Below are 13,870 nucleotides of genomic sequence, written 5' to 3'. Positions count from 1 at the left end.
GGTGCCTCGATGTGCCCCAGCTGATAACAAGTGAAAACCACTCCGTCTGCTTTCATGAGAAACGCTGGCTTCGGTGGTGTGCCATCGGCGTGGGCAGCAGAAGTGTGCCACTCAGACTGGAGTCCTGTTTGGGGCACAACTACCCCTGCAGGTGGGCGTGGTCTGCTGCTATTCAGTGCGTGGTGCACTAGTTTGCATAATTACACAGTCAGATGACATTTTGCAAAAAATGGTGCTTATGAACTGTGTCTCTCGCGTGTTCATGCCCCGCTCCATCGTTTGAATGGGCCTGTAAGCCCATATTGCAGTATTTCGCTCAGAAGGGGGTGGCTGGAAGTGAGTTATGAAGGGGGGCTGCCCAGAAAAGCCCTCGGTTTATAAATGGCTCTGTGACAATGTACATGCTGCCCGCCTCTTCTCTTTGTAACCCACAGCGTCAGCTGTGCTGCCGGAAGGAGCACAGAATAGGTTTGCAACGCGCACCAATTTGGATTGTTGCCTTTGCTGAATGTACTATGTCAAATAAACTGGGTAAAGGCAACACTACGGCTGCTCGGTAACACTACAGCTGCTCGGTAACACTACAGCTGCTCGGTATAGCGCTTAGAAATGGCAGGGTTGCGGACGGAAGCGCTGTAAAGTCAACCTATTGACATTAACAAAGCAGCCCGCGCCTCCCACGCGCGCTGCTAGGCGCTACTAATGAGGCGAGCACACATACGCTGCAGTGTGGAATGCGTTTAGCGTCGGTAAGTACGAAATCACTTTTCGTTTCTTGTGCACTAAATTAAATGATCTTACAAGGATACCGATGCGTGCATCCGATTCGGAAAAACACTTCGGGGGTAGTAAGTGGGAGCCATTGCTATCTGCGCGGTTAGTTTTAAGCGGTGTGCTATTTGCAGGCCCCCACACGTAATAATGTTTAAAAAATAAAATCGGGCCATAAGGGGACAATATTTAATGAGAACATTACTGTATTTTTTTGTTTACTAAACTATTTACATCTCGATGTCGAATGCACTCTATTGCCCCACAGCCTAATTAATTTGTTCTCATTTAGAAATGTGTGAAGAGAAGGAAAGGGCACAGTTGTAATCATGATTTTGCGTCACCTGGCGCGGCACATGGACGCATTTCCGGGGCTTTAAATTCAACAGCCAGACTGCCATGCGAGCTGCTCTCGCCAGCCCACTTCAAAATACGTGTATTTAATGCATTTGACTACAGCTGTTGAATCCTGCCAGAGAAAGTGGAATACAGCTACATTTTATTCCATTGACTGCTTTACAATTAACCTTCCAAAATATCCTAATTCCGAGAAGAGCTGTAAGATGTCAAATAAAACACGTTGTGTCGATATTTTGTTATACATGTTAAGGCTTTACGGCCTATCGTATACATCCATATGTATATTACGCCACCCTACTTTTACCACCATGCACGTGTCCTATATATTAGACACACTTGTGGGCATCTTGTCGTCATGCTGCTTTGCTTTGTGATTGTTGCTCGGTGGTAAAAGGTGCCCACGGGGGTCTGTTGTGCAAAGAAGATACATATTTGCACACTCCCTCTCTTGTCCAGTACCACCTCACTAGGGCTGGCACCTGTTCCGCCACAAACTGGACTAAACAGCTGTACCCCCGCTGTCAGAAGAGCCACCGGGGCAATGCCCCGCATGCAAACTACCTCTGTGACAAGTAAAGGCACCGGATTATTGTTTATGGGCGGGTGGGCTCGGTGCGCGCACCGGAGCACACATGGCGGCCTGTACACAGAGAGAGCACGACTGATCCCGTTCACAGGGGCTGCGCGTTATTTTATTTTGAGCGGCGAGGTGTCCTGTCCACCCTACTCTGAGGGAGAGGGGGGGGGGGGGGCAAGGGTCAGGTCTCAGGCCTCTGAACACGAGGCACACGATGGGAATGTCAGGCAGCCGCTGGCAGCCGATGGTCGGATGGATGGACGGGTGTGTGGCTGGGGATGGATGGACGGACGAATCGATGCAGCAGCGGGCGGTGCAGTTAAGCGCAGTGGGGGGGGGGGGGGGTGATGTTGACTGATGATGGAATAGGATTTATTTATTTATTTAATTTCCCCTATTCTATCGTCTGTAGATCTCCCATCACCCTTGCGCTTAACTGCACCAGCCGCTGATGGATGGATAGTTGGATGAATGGACGGATGGGTGGATGAATCGTTGGATGGACGGACGGATGGGTGGAAGGATGGACGGGTGTGTGGCTGGGGATGGGTGGATGGTTGGTTGGGTGGATAGATGGATGGATATTTGGGTGAGTGGAATGGATGGACTGGATTTGAAGGTTAGAATGCATATGATGTAGTAGGTCGTGGGAGGCGACAGGAGACTAGGGCCAGCTGGGGTCTGATTTCAGAAGAAGGCATGAGACAGATCTATGCGCACTGGTGGCTGAGAGGCAAAGAGGCGCCAGTCACAGACCCTCCTCGCCCCAGGACTGTAAGGGGTGCCACAGTAAGCAGACCCTTCCTCAAGCCTCTCTCTAGAGTCTCGACACCCCAAAGGGGCCACGGGCCTTTGCCAGACTGTACCCCTAGTCATCAGTGGGGGCCCCATGCCACCCAGACTGCAGCCTGTGAGTCTCTGCCCCTAAAGGCCTCTCCGGCGCTCCTGTGAGCCGCCATTGTCCATGAACAGCCCCCTGTGCCCGCAGTCAATGCCCCAATGTTTACAATCAGCCTCGCCCAGTCCCCGGGCACCTGGCCCTACCTCGTAAACACACTTGCCGTGCCAGCACTCTAGTGCTCCTTGTTAGCCCCCCCAGAGAGCCCTTCAGGAACCCTCAACCGCCTGTTATTCATCGAGCACGCCCCTGACCTCGAATGTACCCAGAGTGCCACTTGGGGGCAACTCCTAGTGCCTGGAGTCCAGCGCCCTCTACAAGCCACGTCGCTTGTGCATGCCCCCACCCCCAGCTCCAAGGTCCTTGTCAGAAGCATCACCCCAAAACCGTGAGCTGGGTCTGCATACCTCACCTACCTCCCTGAAGTGAATTGCCACACTCTGCCATGAAGGCCTCTTCTGCGAGCCACACAGCACGCCTCGAAGCAACGCACAGCGCCTTTAAAGCCCCGCCACGCAGCCTGCGCGCACGCACGTTCTCACGGCCCCCACCACCCCTGCCCTTCACCTTGAAGCAGCCCCACCCTCCATCATTGTGTAGCCCAGTCTCCCACCTACTAACCTGTAAACCTCAACGCATCTCGTTTCCTATTTGAAAGTTCGCCCTCCCCCTTCGAGACCCCTGCCCTATATGTTGAAGACCCGTCCCTTTCAAAATGTCGCCCGCTCCCCGCCCCCTCGCCCCCACTTCGCCATCCGTCTCCCTCGATAGTACTTTGTAGGCCTCGGGCTCCATCTTGTCACCCGTCCCACCTTGAAGATCCCCCATACACGTTCACCGCCTCTCACCTACAAGCCTCCCACACACCTTCACCCAACAGCGTCCCCCCCCCTTTAGCAGGCCCACCTCGTGCCGCCATCCAACTTGAGGGCCACATCCGAGTCTGGTTGCAGCGCCGGTGGCTGGGCAGCAGAGTGCCCCTTGCCCCACACCCTGATACCCCTCTCACCCTGTAGCCCCCACACCCCGATGTCCCCACACCCCTCACCCTGAAGGCCACGGGCAGCGTCTTGTTGCAGCGCCAGTGGCTGCGCAGCAGAGTGCCCCTTGCCCCCACCCCACACCTGATGCCCCCCTCACCCTGTCGCCCCACACCTGATGCCCCTCTCACCCTGTCGCCCCACACCTGATGCCCCCTCACCTTGAAGGCCAAGGGCAGCGTCTTGTTGCAGCGCCAGTGTCTGGACAGCAGAGCGCCCCTTGCCCCCACCCCACACCTGATGCCCCCCTCACCCTGTCGCCCCCTCACCTTGAAGGCCACGGGCAGCGTCTTGTTGCAGCGCCAGTGGCTGGGCAGCACGGAGCACAGGAAGTTGGGGCTGTCGGTGCGCACCAGCTCGGCCGGGTGGTCGGCGATGATCTCCACCATGCTGCGGGAGTCCGCGGCGCGCAGCCGGACCGCCTCCTGCTGCTGCTGCTGGGGGGCCTCGCTCATCTTGCCGGGGGCCGCCGGGGGGGCCTGCAGGCTGCCGCTGGGGGGGCTGAAGCGCCGGCCGGTGCTGGCATCTGAGGACACACAGAGAGCCGGGGTTAGAGGGGGCTGCGGACCCAGAAGCCCTCATCGATGGGGTGGGGGGGGGGTTACAACTCTGACGGGGGCCGGCGTGGGGCAGATGCTCAGAGGAGACCAACAACTTCATGAGTTTGCACAACTACAGAGAGAGAGATACCTGCCCCCTGGCCGTGCCCCTGTACATTCTTTACCATCCGTACCACGTCCCCGCTCCCTGTCACCCCGTACCTCCTGTACACCTATGCACTCTTGTTCGTTTGTGCCCGTACCCACTTCTCTCACGTTGTACCTCCTGTACCACAGCCGGGGCACCCTGTACCTCTTGTGCCACTTCCTGCTCTGTGCCATCCTGTAACTCCTGTCCCTCCGCTGCTGTCACTCCGTACTTTCTGTACCACAACCCATTGTTACCCCGTACCCCCTGCGCCGCTGCCTGCTGTCTGCCATCCTACAACTCATGTACCAAGTACTGCTGCCACCCCGTACCCGCGGCCACCCCGTAACTTCGTGCCACCCCCTGCTCTCTGCCATCCTATAACTCACGTACCACGAAGCACTGCCACCACATATGCGCTGTACCACTGTATGCAGCCGCCATCCTGTAACTCCAGTACCACCGGCCGCTATCAGTCCGCACCACCTGTACCACGCGCTACTGTCACTCCGTACCTCCTGGGCTGTGCCACTGCGAGTTCTCTCTCCTCCTATAACTCCTGTACCACGGGCCGATGCCACCCCGTAGCTCCTGTACCACGACCAGTGCACCCCGTATCTCCTGCAGCACTGCGTGCTCTCTGCGTCCCTATAACTTCTGAACCATGACCCGCCGTCACCCCGTACCTTCTGTGCCACTGCCGCCTCTCTGTCATCCTGCAACATATGTGTGCTCTCTCAACCTGTAACATGTAAGTACCACGAACCGCTGCCATCATGTAGCTCCTGTACCAGGTGATGCTGCCACCCCGTACCAACGGTAGCACTGCCTGTTCTCTGCGATCCTATAACTGCTGTCACCCCGTACATCCTGTACCTCAGCCAGCTCTCTGCCACCCGTGCCTCCTGCACCCCTGTGGTCTCTCCGCGGAGTTTTACCCCGCTCTCTGCCATCCCCGCACTCCTCGTACTTCTGCCCGCTCTCAGCAATCCCAAATGCCCCACCCGCTCCCTCCTGTATCCGTATCTGATCAAGTCACCCCAAGACCCAATGTACCCCACAAAATCACCTGTACCCCCTGCGCCTGCTTGCTAATTCCTACACCCTGTGTTCCTTCTGCACCATGAGCCAAAACGTTGCCTCTTGTGAGCTCCTTCATACCACACTGTACCCCTCTCCAGGGTTCTCTATGCCCACTCAGCCAGTCCCGTACAGCTCGCTTTCCCTATACCTCTGTGCCACCTCCCTGGCTCCCCGCTGCTCTCTATCCTACCAGTATTCACACTACATGCCTCCCTTCCTCGGTTCACTGCCTGCGCCCGCTGTGCCACCCCTTCTCCGTACCCTTCCTCTCCCACTCCAGCTCCAAATACCCAGCCCTCCCCGTGCCCTCTGCCACATACCGCGCCTGCTAGTTCCCTGCCCATGGTCCGTCTACAATCATGTGCCCACTCCTGCTTCCCTGCCACCCCATAACCCTCCACCCCCTGCTCCTCTATTTGGTGGGTACACTTCCCGCGCCAGCCTCACCTTCGATACCCGTGTTCGGCGTGCTGGCCCCCCTCCTGCAAGCTCTGTCCCCCGTGTCCCGTCTCCGTACACTGTGCTCGCTCCCTGCGCCGTATCCCCTTCAGCCTGCTCCCTACGCCCAGCTATGCCCCCAGTGTCACTCTGTACCCTTTCTGCCTTATGCATTGCTGCGTCCGGTCCATACACCCCTCTACGAATCCGTTCCCCAGGGCTGGGCGGGCTGCAGTGCCTCCTCTCAGCCTGCGGGCGGGCGCGCGCCGGCGGCGCGAGAAGCTGGCTCTGTCAGCCGCGCGAGGCACAGTGCCGGCGCGAGAAGCTGGGTCTGTCAGCGGCGCGAGGCACAGTGCCGGCGCGAGAAGCTGGCTCTGTCAGTGGCGTTGAGCTCCCCGGAGTCTGTCAGCGGCGCGAGAGCCCGGGCTACTGCCATTCAACTCGAACCTCGCGGGCTCAGCAGCGCGAGGCACCTGGGACGAGAACCTGCTCCAGTCTGTCAGCTGCGCTCGGCGTCCTGTCTGTCAGAGGCGACAAAGTACGGGTCTCGCGGACCAGAGGCGCGAGAGCCCGGGCCGCGGACAACTGACGAATCTCGCGAAAGAGAAGCGCGAGAGCCCGCGCCACGGACTACAGAGGAGACTCGCTGACAAGGCGGAGGGAGAGCCGGGGCCTCCGAGCTACGCAGCGAGTCTGTCGGGGTCCCGCTCTCCGGCACTACCCACCCCGGCTCCCCTTCCTTTCAACCAGCCTGCGAAGTTCCCCTCCCCAGCCACCCTCCTTCCCCCAGCTCCACTCGTGCTGCCTTCCCCCGTTAGCCGGTCTCCGGCGGCCCTCCCTCCCCCGGGCCCCTCGTCCGCTCTACCTGTATTGAAGAACAACATGAGGGCTGACCCCGGCCCGGGGAGACGCACGAGTACAGCGCGGGCTCCCTCGCCTCATGAAGCGGCGTCCTCCGGCGGCGCTGGCTGCCCTCCTCAGCCGCCCTGCGCTCTCCCTCCTCCCGTTCCGAGCTCCAGGCGACGGGGAGGCAGAAACTCGGGCTTCCTCGTCCGGTCAAACTCGGCGAACCATCAAAAAACGGCGGCGTCGCCAAACACGGCGGTGGAGCTCCCAAAAAACACCCGAGGACAGCCGGGAAAAGTCACCTCGACTCCAAAAATGTCCCAACCAGCACCGGCCCCTCTGTCCTCCCCTCAAAGGTCTTTGGAATGAGAAATGATCCTTAACTGCACTCCAAAGTCCTCCCAGTCGCAAAAAAAATAAAATGTCTTTGTTTCTCCCAGATGCACACACACAAAAAGAGAATAATTAAAAGAGAAATTGCATTTTCTCGTGGCTCAGCCTTGAAAAGTTTCCCGGTCCCAAAAAAACGAGCTTGCGGTTGGTGCTGGAAGATGAGGCTGATGGAAAAAAAGCCGAAGCCGCAGGTTTCTGTGTCCTGCTTGTGTGTGCTTTTTTTTTCTCCCGCTGGAGGCTGGGATTTTCTAATGATTAGGTTTTTGTGGTTTATATATCTATATATATAGTGGGCCCGGCAGCTAGCCCATCATTATGCTGATGAGACTAGGGAGCACGTGGTGTCTGAAGCCAGTCACCGTGAGCCTGCCTTCAAAATAAACACTGCAATCTGCATCCCACGCACACAAAACCTACTTTAAAACCGGCCCCACACATTTTTGAAAAAAACGGTTTCCTGCTTTTTTCACTTCTGCTCTCTAGTTTCCTATTTTGTTCATCTAGAGCGAGGACGTTTTGTTTGAAGCAGACGCGAAACAATTTTAACTTTTTGGCAGTGTTTTAAGAGCCACTTTTAAAAGGATCTCCCAAAGTCTTTGCAAGTGTGGGCGAAGGAACTAAACGTATGAAAAGTTATGTTGTTTAAATATAACTTTCGGCTTTAAAAGTCGCAATGAGGGCCTACTCCCTGCTGGATATTCCACTTGACCAGTTAGAGATGGTTTGTATTGCATCTCTGGTTGCAGCCCATGTGGGTTCGGACCCTGGACCCCATATACAGGTATGAGGAGGGAATGCTAGCTAATATTACAGAACTTTTTCGGCTCAGGGCTGTACTGTGGAATTGGGTGGCTTTCAATCTCAGGCTTGGTCCTATCTAAACACCTTAGAGAAAGTCCTCGCGACCGAGCTATTTTAGGTGATATGGATGACCCACCCCAAGTCCCCCAGTGCTTGATTCAGACAGCAATAGCACCGGTAGTAATAGTTCAGATTGCTAAATGACATTTTTTGGGGGATTTGTTAATAACTGTCTCTTCTTGAAAAATCTCTCCGAAATTTGGCAAACACCGATGTGTGCATAGCAACCGGGTGAATGATATGCGTTCCGCTGATGGATATTGATTGGAAGGAATAGGCGCAACCGTTAGCCACCAATAATAAACAGTCCCAAGATGCAAGTGCGGTATTTTCCATCGTGGTTCATTTGGAGGGCAAAGGTCATTGTACTGCAACTAACAGTAACATTTAGGAAACAGCGTCGCTGTAGGTTAATACTATTTAAATCTGCGCCGAGGGACGGGCCTCCGGGCATGCCCAGAATCAGCTGCTCTTTGACAAAAACGCCTGAAAACACACACAGGAGACATAAAGACTACTCTAATGGGGCAATTGACTTATATTGGGGACGGGGTGGGGGTTATTTTACAAGGTAGAAATCCAAATTTGTAACAAGTACAATATATATATACTAATAAAGGAGGTAGCCCCTCTAGACAAGGAGGGGTAGGTGTATTAGTCGAAATGAAAGTAAATCAAGGGTTAGGCCGTTTGCTGTTTTTTTAAAAGCACCCCCTGAAAACAAGTATGCACATACCCAGTGCAATGCCTAAAAATGTGCTTGTGCACCTCCCTCAGAGCTCGTGGGGAGGGCAGGCTTTCGGCAGCACTTTCTTCCCTCTCAGGCAGTGGTCTGCTGCTGTTGTGCCGAAGGGTAGCGCGTTCCTGGTTTGGTGGCTAGTGCAGGCTCTTGCGGCACTTGTTTCCTTCTCAGAGAGTAGTTTTGCTGCTGTTGTGCAGAGGGGCAGATAGTGCCTGGGGCGGTTGGATAGGGCAGGCTTCCTCAGCGCTTTCTTCCCTCACACAGAGTGGTATGCTGCTGTGGTGCCCGGGGGCAGCGAGTGCCTGGTGTGGTTAAGTAGGGCAGACTTGGGCAGCACTGTCTTCTCTCTCAGAGAGAGGATTGCTGCTGCTGTGGTACCCTGGGGGGCGCGAGTACCGCAGGTTCCCCCAGCCCTTTCTTCCCTCTCAGGGAGTGGTTTGCTGCTGTGGTTCCCTTGGGTCTCGAGTACCACAGCCTCCCTCAGTACTTTCTTCCCTCTCAGGGAGTGGTTTGCTGCTGTCGTGCTCACAGACAGCGTTTGCCTGGTGTGAATGGCTTATAACAGTTCAGTGTGCATCATTAGGTTGCCCGTGCCCGCGGAGACACTGCGTGCTACGGAGCGCGTGACATGGCAGCTCTTGTACACACGGGGCATCATCGTGCGTGCGTGAGACGTTGGGCTTCCCAACAGTGACATTGCGCCCTCCGCCCCTCAGGCCTTCCTTCTCCGGAGATAAGGGGATGCCCCTGCCGGGCCACGGCTCATGGGAACAAGCAGTGCCTTCCCCGTCTCACGGTGTCTGTCTGCTTCCTCTTTAGGCGAGCCCGGGCTGTCTCGAGAAGTTCACGGCACAACCCTGCGAGTGAAGCTGTCTAGACTGGAGAGCCTGGCGCACATCCAGGGGACAACCTGGCGCAAACCCACAGGGCAGCCTGGTGCTCCAACCCCACGGGCCAGCCTGGCGCAGACCCACAGGGCAGCCTGGTGCACACTAAGGGGCAGCGCGGCGTACACCCACAGAGCAGCGTGGTACTGCATACTCACGGGACAGCCTGGCGCAAACCCACAGAGCAGCCTGGCGCAAACACATGGAGCAGCCTGGCGCAAACACATGGAGCAGCCTGGCGCAAACACATGGAGCAGCCTGGCGCCAATCCAAGGAGCAGGCTGGTGCTAATCCAGGCCAGCCTGGTGCAAATCCACCGAGCAGTCTGGTCCAAACCCACAGGACATCCTCCTACACATCCTCGGGCAGCCTGGTGCAAACCCACAGGACATCCTCCTACACATCCTCGGGGCAGCCTGGTGCAACCCCACAGGACATCCTCCTACACATCATCGGGGCAGCCTGGTGCAAACCCACAGGACATCCTCCTACACATCATCGGGGCAGCCTGGTGCAACCCCACAGGACATCCTCCTACACATCATCGGGGCAGCCTGGTGCAACCCCACAGGACATCCTCCTACACATCCTCGGGCAGCCTGGTGCAAACCCACAGGACATCCTCCTACACATCCTCGGGGCAGCCTGGTGCAACCCCACAGGACATCCTCCTACACATCATCGGGGCAGCCTGGTGCAACCCCACAGGACATCCTCCTACACATCCTCGGGGCAGCCTGGTGCAACCCCACAGGACATCCTCCTACACATCCTCGGGGCAGCCTGGTGCAACCCCACAGGACATCCTCCTACACATCCTCGGGGCAGCCTGGTGCAACCCCACAGGACATCCTCCTACACATCATCGGGGCAGCCTGGTGCAACCCCACAGGACATCCTCCTACACATCCTCGGGGCAGCCTGGTGCAAACCCACTAGGCAGCCTGGTGCTCCAAACCCATGGGCCAGCCTGGCGAAGACCCATAGGGCAGCCTGGCACACACTATGGGGCAGCCTGGCGTACACCCACAGAGCAGCCTGGTACTGCATACTCACGAGATAGCCTGGTCAAACCCACAGAGCAGCCTGGCGCAAACCCACGGAGCAGACGGGTGCTAATCCGGGCCAGCCTGGTGCAAATCCACCGAGCAGTCTGGTGCAAACCCACAGGACAGCCTCCTACACATCCTCGGGGCAGCCTGGTGCAAACCACTGGGCAGCCTGGTGCTCCAAACCCATGGGCCAGCCTGGCGCAGATCCATAGGGCAGCCTGGCGCACACTATGGGGCAGCCTGGCGTACACCCACAGAGCAGCCTGGTACTGCATACTCACGAGATAGCCTGGCGCAAATCCACAGAGCAGCCTGGCGCAAACCCAAGGAGCAGGCTGGTGCTAATCCACCAAGCAATCTGGTGCAAACCCACAGGACAGCCTCGTACAAATCCTCGGGACAGCCTGGTGCAAACCCACTGGGCAGCCTGCTGCCAATCGACATGACAGCCCGGTACAAACCGACAGGGCAGCCTGCTGCTAATCCACAGGGCAGCCTGGCGCAAACCCACTGGACAGCCTGGCTCCTTTCACCGGGCAGCCAGGTGCAGCAAACCCACCGGACAGTCTGGTGCAAATCCACGAGGCAGCCTGGTGAAAATCCACAGGGCAGCATGACACTTGGTGCAAATCTATGACGCTGCCTGGGTCAGACCCAATTGGAAGTCTGATGCAAACCCACAGGGCAGCCAGCTACGAATCCCCGGGGCACCCTGGTGCAAATCCTTTGTGGAGCCTATTGCAAATCCACGGGATGGATTGACGCAAACCCACAGGGCAACTTGGCTCAATACAGTGGGCAACCAGGTGCAAATTCTCGGGGTAGCCTGGTGCAAACCAAAAGGGAAGCCTGCCTCAAACCCTCAGGACAGTTTGGTGCACATTCACGGGAAAACCTGGCATAAACCCAAAGGGCAGCCTGGTGCAAACCCACTGGTACTGGATTTATTTGCGCACGCATGCTTTTTTGGTAATTTACTGACTTGATGTGGAATAAATGTTTTATTAACTCTAGTTATGAATTGAATTATGTTATTCACAGTAGCTTCAAAAAATCTTTTTTGCTGTCTAACGGGGGCTAATGGTTAAAGTTGGTGTGTTTTTCTTTTCAGCGCCCAAAATCCTGTATTGAACCCAATAAAATCCACTTTTAACGGGTCTACTGGAATTCCAGGAGATAAATTAACCCCTGGCATGACGTGGTTGGTCACTGATACTTAATCTCCACGTTCCCTGCATTATTGCGAGTTACTTTTTTGTGCCATTAATATAAGCTCTCTAAACCCTCCCTCCACTCATTAGACCACTCGTCTCACCTCACCCGTAACCTCACTACCCCCACCCGTAAAAGAGCGAGACTTCCTCGTTTTTTCGATTACACTAATCATTTCTTAAGGTCGTGTTACCTCTTTACTCGGATAATCTTCCGTTCTCCTTGTCTCTGCTGCCGACCCACGGGGTGCTGTACTGCATGTGTGCATACTGCGATTCTGTGGTGAGAGTGCGCAGTGCATAGGCTCGGCTTAAAGCGCTCTCTGCGATTAAAAACACGCACTCATACATACTATTGTTGGTAATTAATAGATATTTCCAAGTGGCACTGTGCGTGGAATACACACACGCACAAACCTTCAAATTAATAGTTATTCATTTATAGCTGTGCTCCCGGTTCGGACCAGGCGCTATTTTATTAACGTTTGCAGCAGTTCAAATAATGGGGGCAAATCGAGTTTGCTTAGCGAGAAAAGTAACAAAACGCTGTTCCTTTAAAGACGGCCCGAAACACGTTTTTGCACGTCGTCAAAACGCAGTAAACTGAAGTTGTCATCATCTATCACATACTTGCATGCCACAAAGAGGAGCAAATTCGTTTCACCGGTCTTCAAATGTGAAATTGTACAGTTTAGGCAAATCCAGTCGGTTTCATTTACTATTTTTTACGGTCAAACGTAGCGCCAAACGAATGTGCTCAATTTCCTATTTTTCCAGTTGATATTTTAAAAAAAAATTACGTTTTCTTTGTTTAAACCGTTTTTGACAAGTAAAATGATGCATTCATATCAGAGGCCATAATATCATAATATAGATTTTAAGTAAGGTCTAAAATATGTTGCCTGCACTGTTACAAAAAAACCTTTGGGTAATCTATATGGCTGTAAGCACAAATAGGGCACATGCATTTGTCCCGTTTTTTTCAGCTGGACTAGTGCTAGTGTCTCGAAATCCGTAGTCAGGGTAATGACACCGCTCTCCTCACACGAACAAATTGTGTATTCCTGAGTAACCCCTTTTTGTTCCGTTTTACTTTATTCACCGTAGCTGACCAAAGAGCGAGCGCCTACGCTTGAAGGCAGCAACAAGCGCTGCGCGAGTTAGGACACCGCACTCTCTTTCTTTTTAACCCACACGTGCCACTGGGAGGTTTACTTCACCGAGGAGCGTCCTAAAACACACCCTCGTCATTTGCTCTGTAAACCAAAAATTCGTCTAGGCGCTAGATTGTATTCAGCGCTGCTATCAATTCAACGTGCGTGGCTCAGAGATGCCTCGTTGAGGGTTCTTGGTGCACCGCACTGAAAGCCGCACACCTCCTCCCCCACCCCCAATACATACTGCCGCCCACCCGGCAGTGCGATATATACTGCTGTTGGCTTGCTCTTGAGATTTCCTGGGATGCGGGGGTAAGGCTGCGCGCGTGCCAGCTGTAAGGCTATCCCACCACTCTACATACACCAGGGTCACGAGTAACTAAGTTAGAATCAAGGACAGAGAGGCTTAATGTGCGAGCCGCACTAGAGCAGTTAACTGCAACTTTAGAACTGGAGAGCCAGGTTTGAGTCCTGGCGTCGCTCAGCATCCTGTGAATCTGGGCACATCACTTGTTTTCCCCGTTTTAAACAAATACATGAATCCGAACTTGTGTAATGTGACTAGTGCTCATGTAAAACGCTACGATGGCTTCAGGTCAAGTTCGCGCTATATACTAAAGCAAAATAAGTTACCCCTCCGAACCCGCAATAAAATCATTCTACCTGTCTGGACTGTACCGCGCCCACAAGACGCACGGCACACAAGATAAATACGCAATAAATAACCAGTCCCACATACAACTGGAAGTTTACCCGGACCAGTTTAGTAGAGTTCCAAAAACCAGTGCATTTTGAAATCAGATGAAACCGCATGTAATAACTTCCACTCCACCAGGCGGTGGTTCTTTAATGAGCCTGGTTCTCGGC

General features: G+C 54.8%; 2 protein-coding genes across 11 annotated transcripts in view; one reads left to right on the top strand and one right to left on the bottom strand.

Moving 5' to 3' along the window:
* The window catches only part of SUPT3H (SPT3 homolog, SAGA and STAGA complex component), a 2,933,604-nt gene that overhangs the window by 608,740 nt on the left and 2,310,994 nt on the right, over positions 1-13,870 (top strand). The window lies entirely within an intron of this gene.
* Positions 1-13,870, bottom strand: part of RUNX2 (RUNX family transcription factor 2) — a 372,515-nt gene that overhangs the window by 136,760 nt on the left and 221,885 nt on the right. For 2 of the 8 annotated variants that reach the window (XM_078647620.1, XM_078647626.1), the window contains exon 3: positions 3,916-4,172. In XM_078647620.1, the coding sequence (XP_078503746.1) occupies positions 3,916-4,172 (257 nt within the window). Of the gene's footprint in view, positions 1-3,915; positions 4,173-5,863; positions 5,987-6,010; positions 6,688-6,719; positions 7,482-8,690; positions 9,311-13,870 lie in introns of those variants that run through there. The other 6 variants (XM_078647623.1, XM_078647627.1, XM_078647621.1 and 3 more) reach the window with 6 other exon arrangements.

This window comes from Lissotriton helveticus, chromosome 6, assembly GCF_964261635.1.
Source record: "Lissotriton helveticus chromosome 6, aLisHel1.1, whole genome shotgun sequence".
Classification (NCBI taxonomy): domain Eukaryota; kingdom Metazoa; phylum Chordata; class Amphibia; order Caudata; family Salamandridae; genus Lissotriton; species Lissotriton helveticus.
This window is presented reverse-complemented; position numbering and strand designations above follow the sequence as displayed.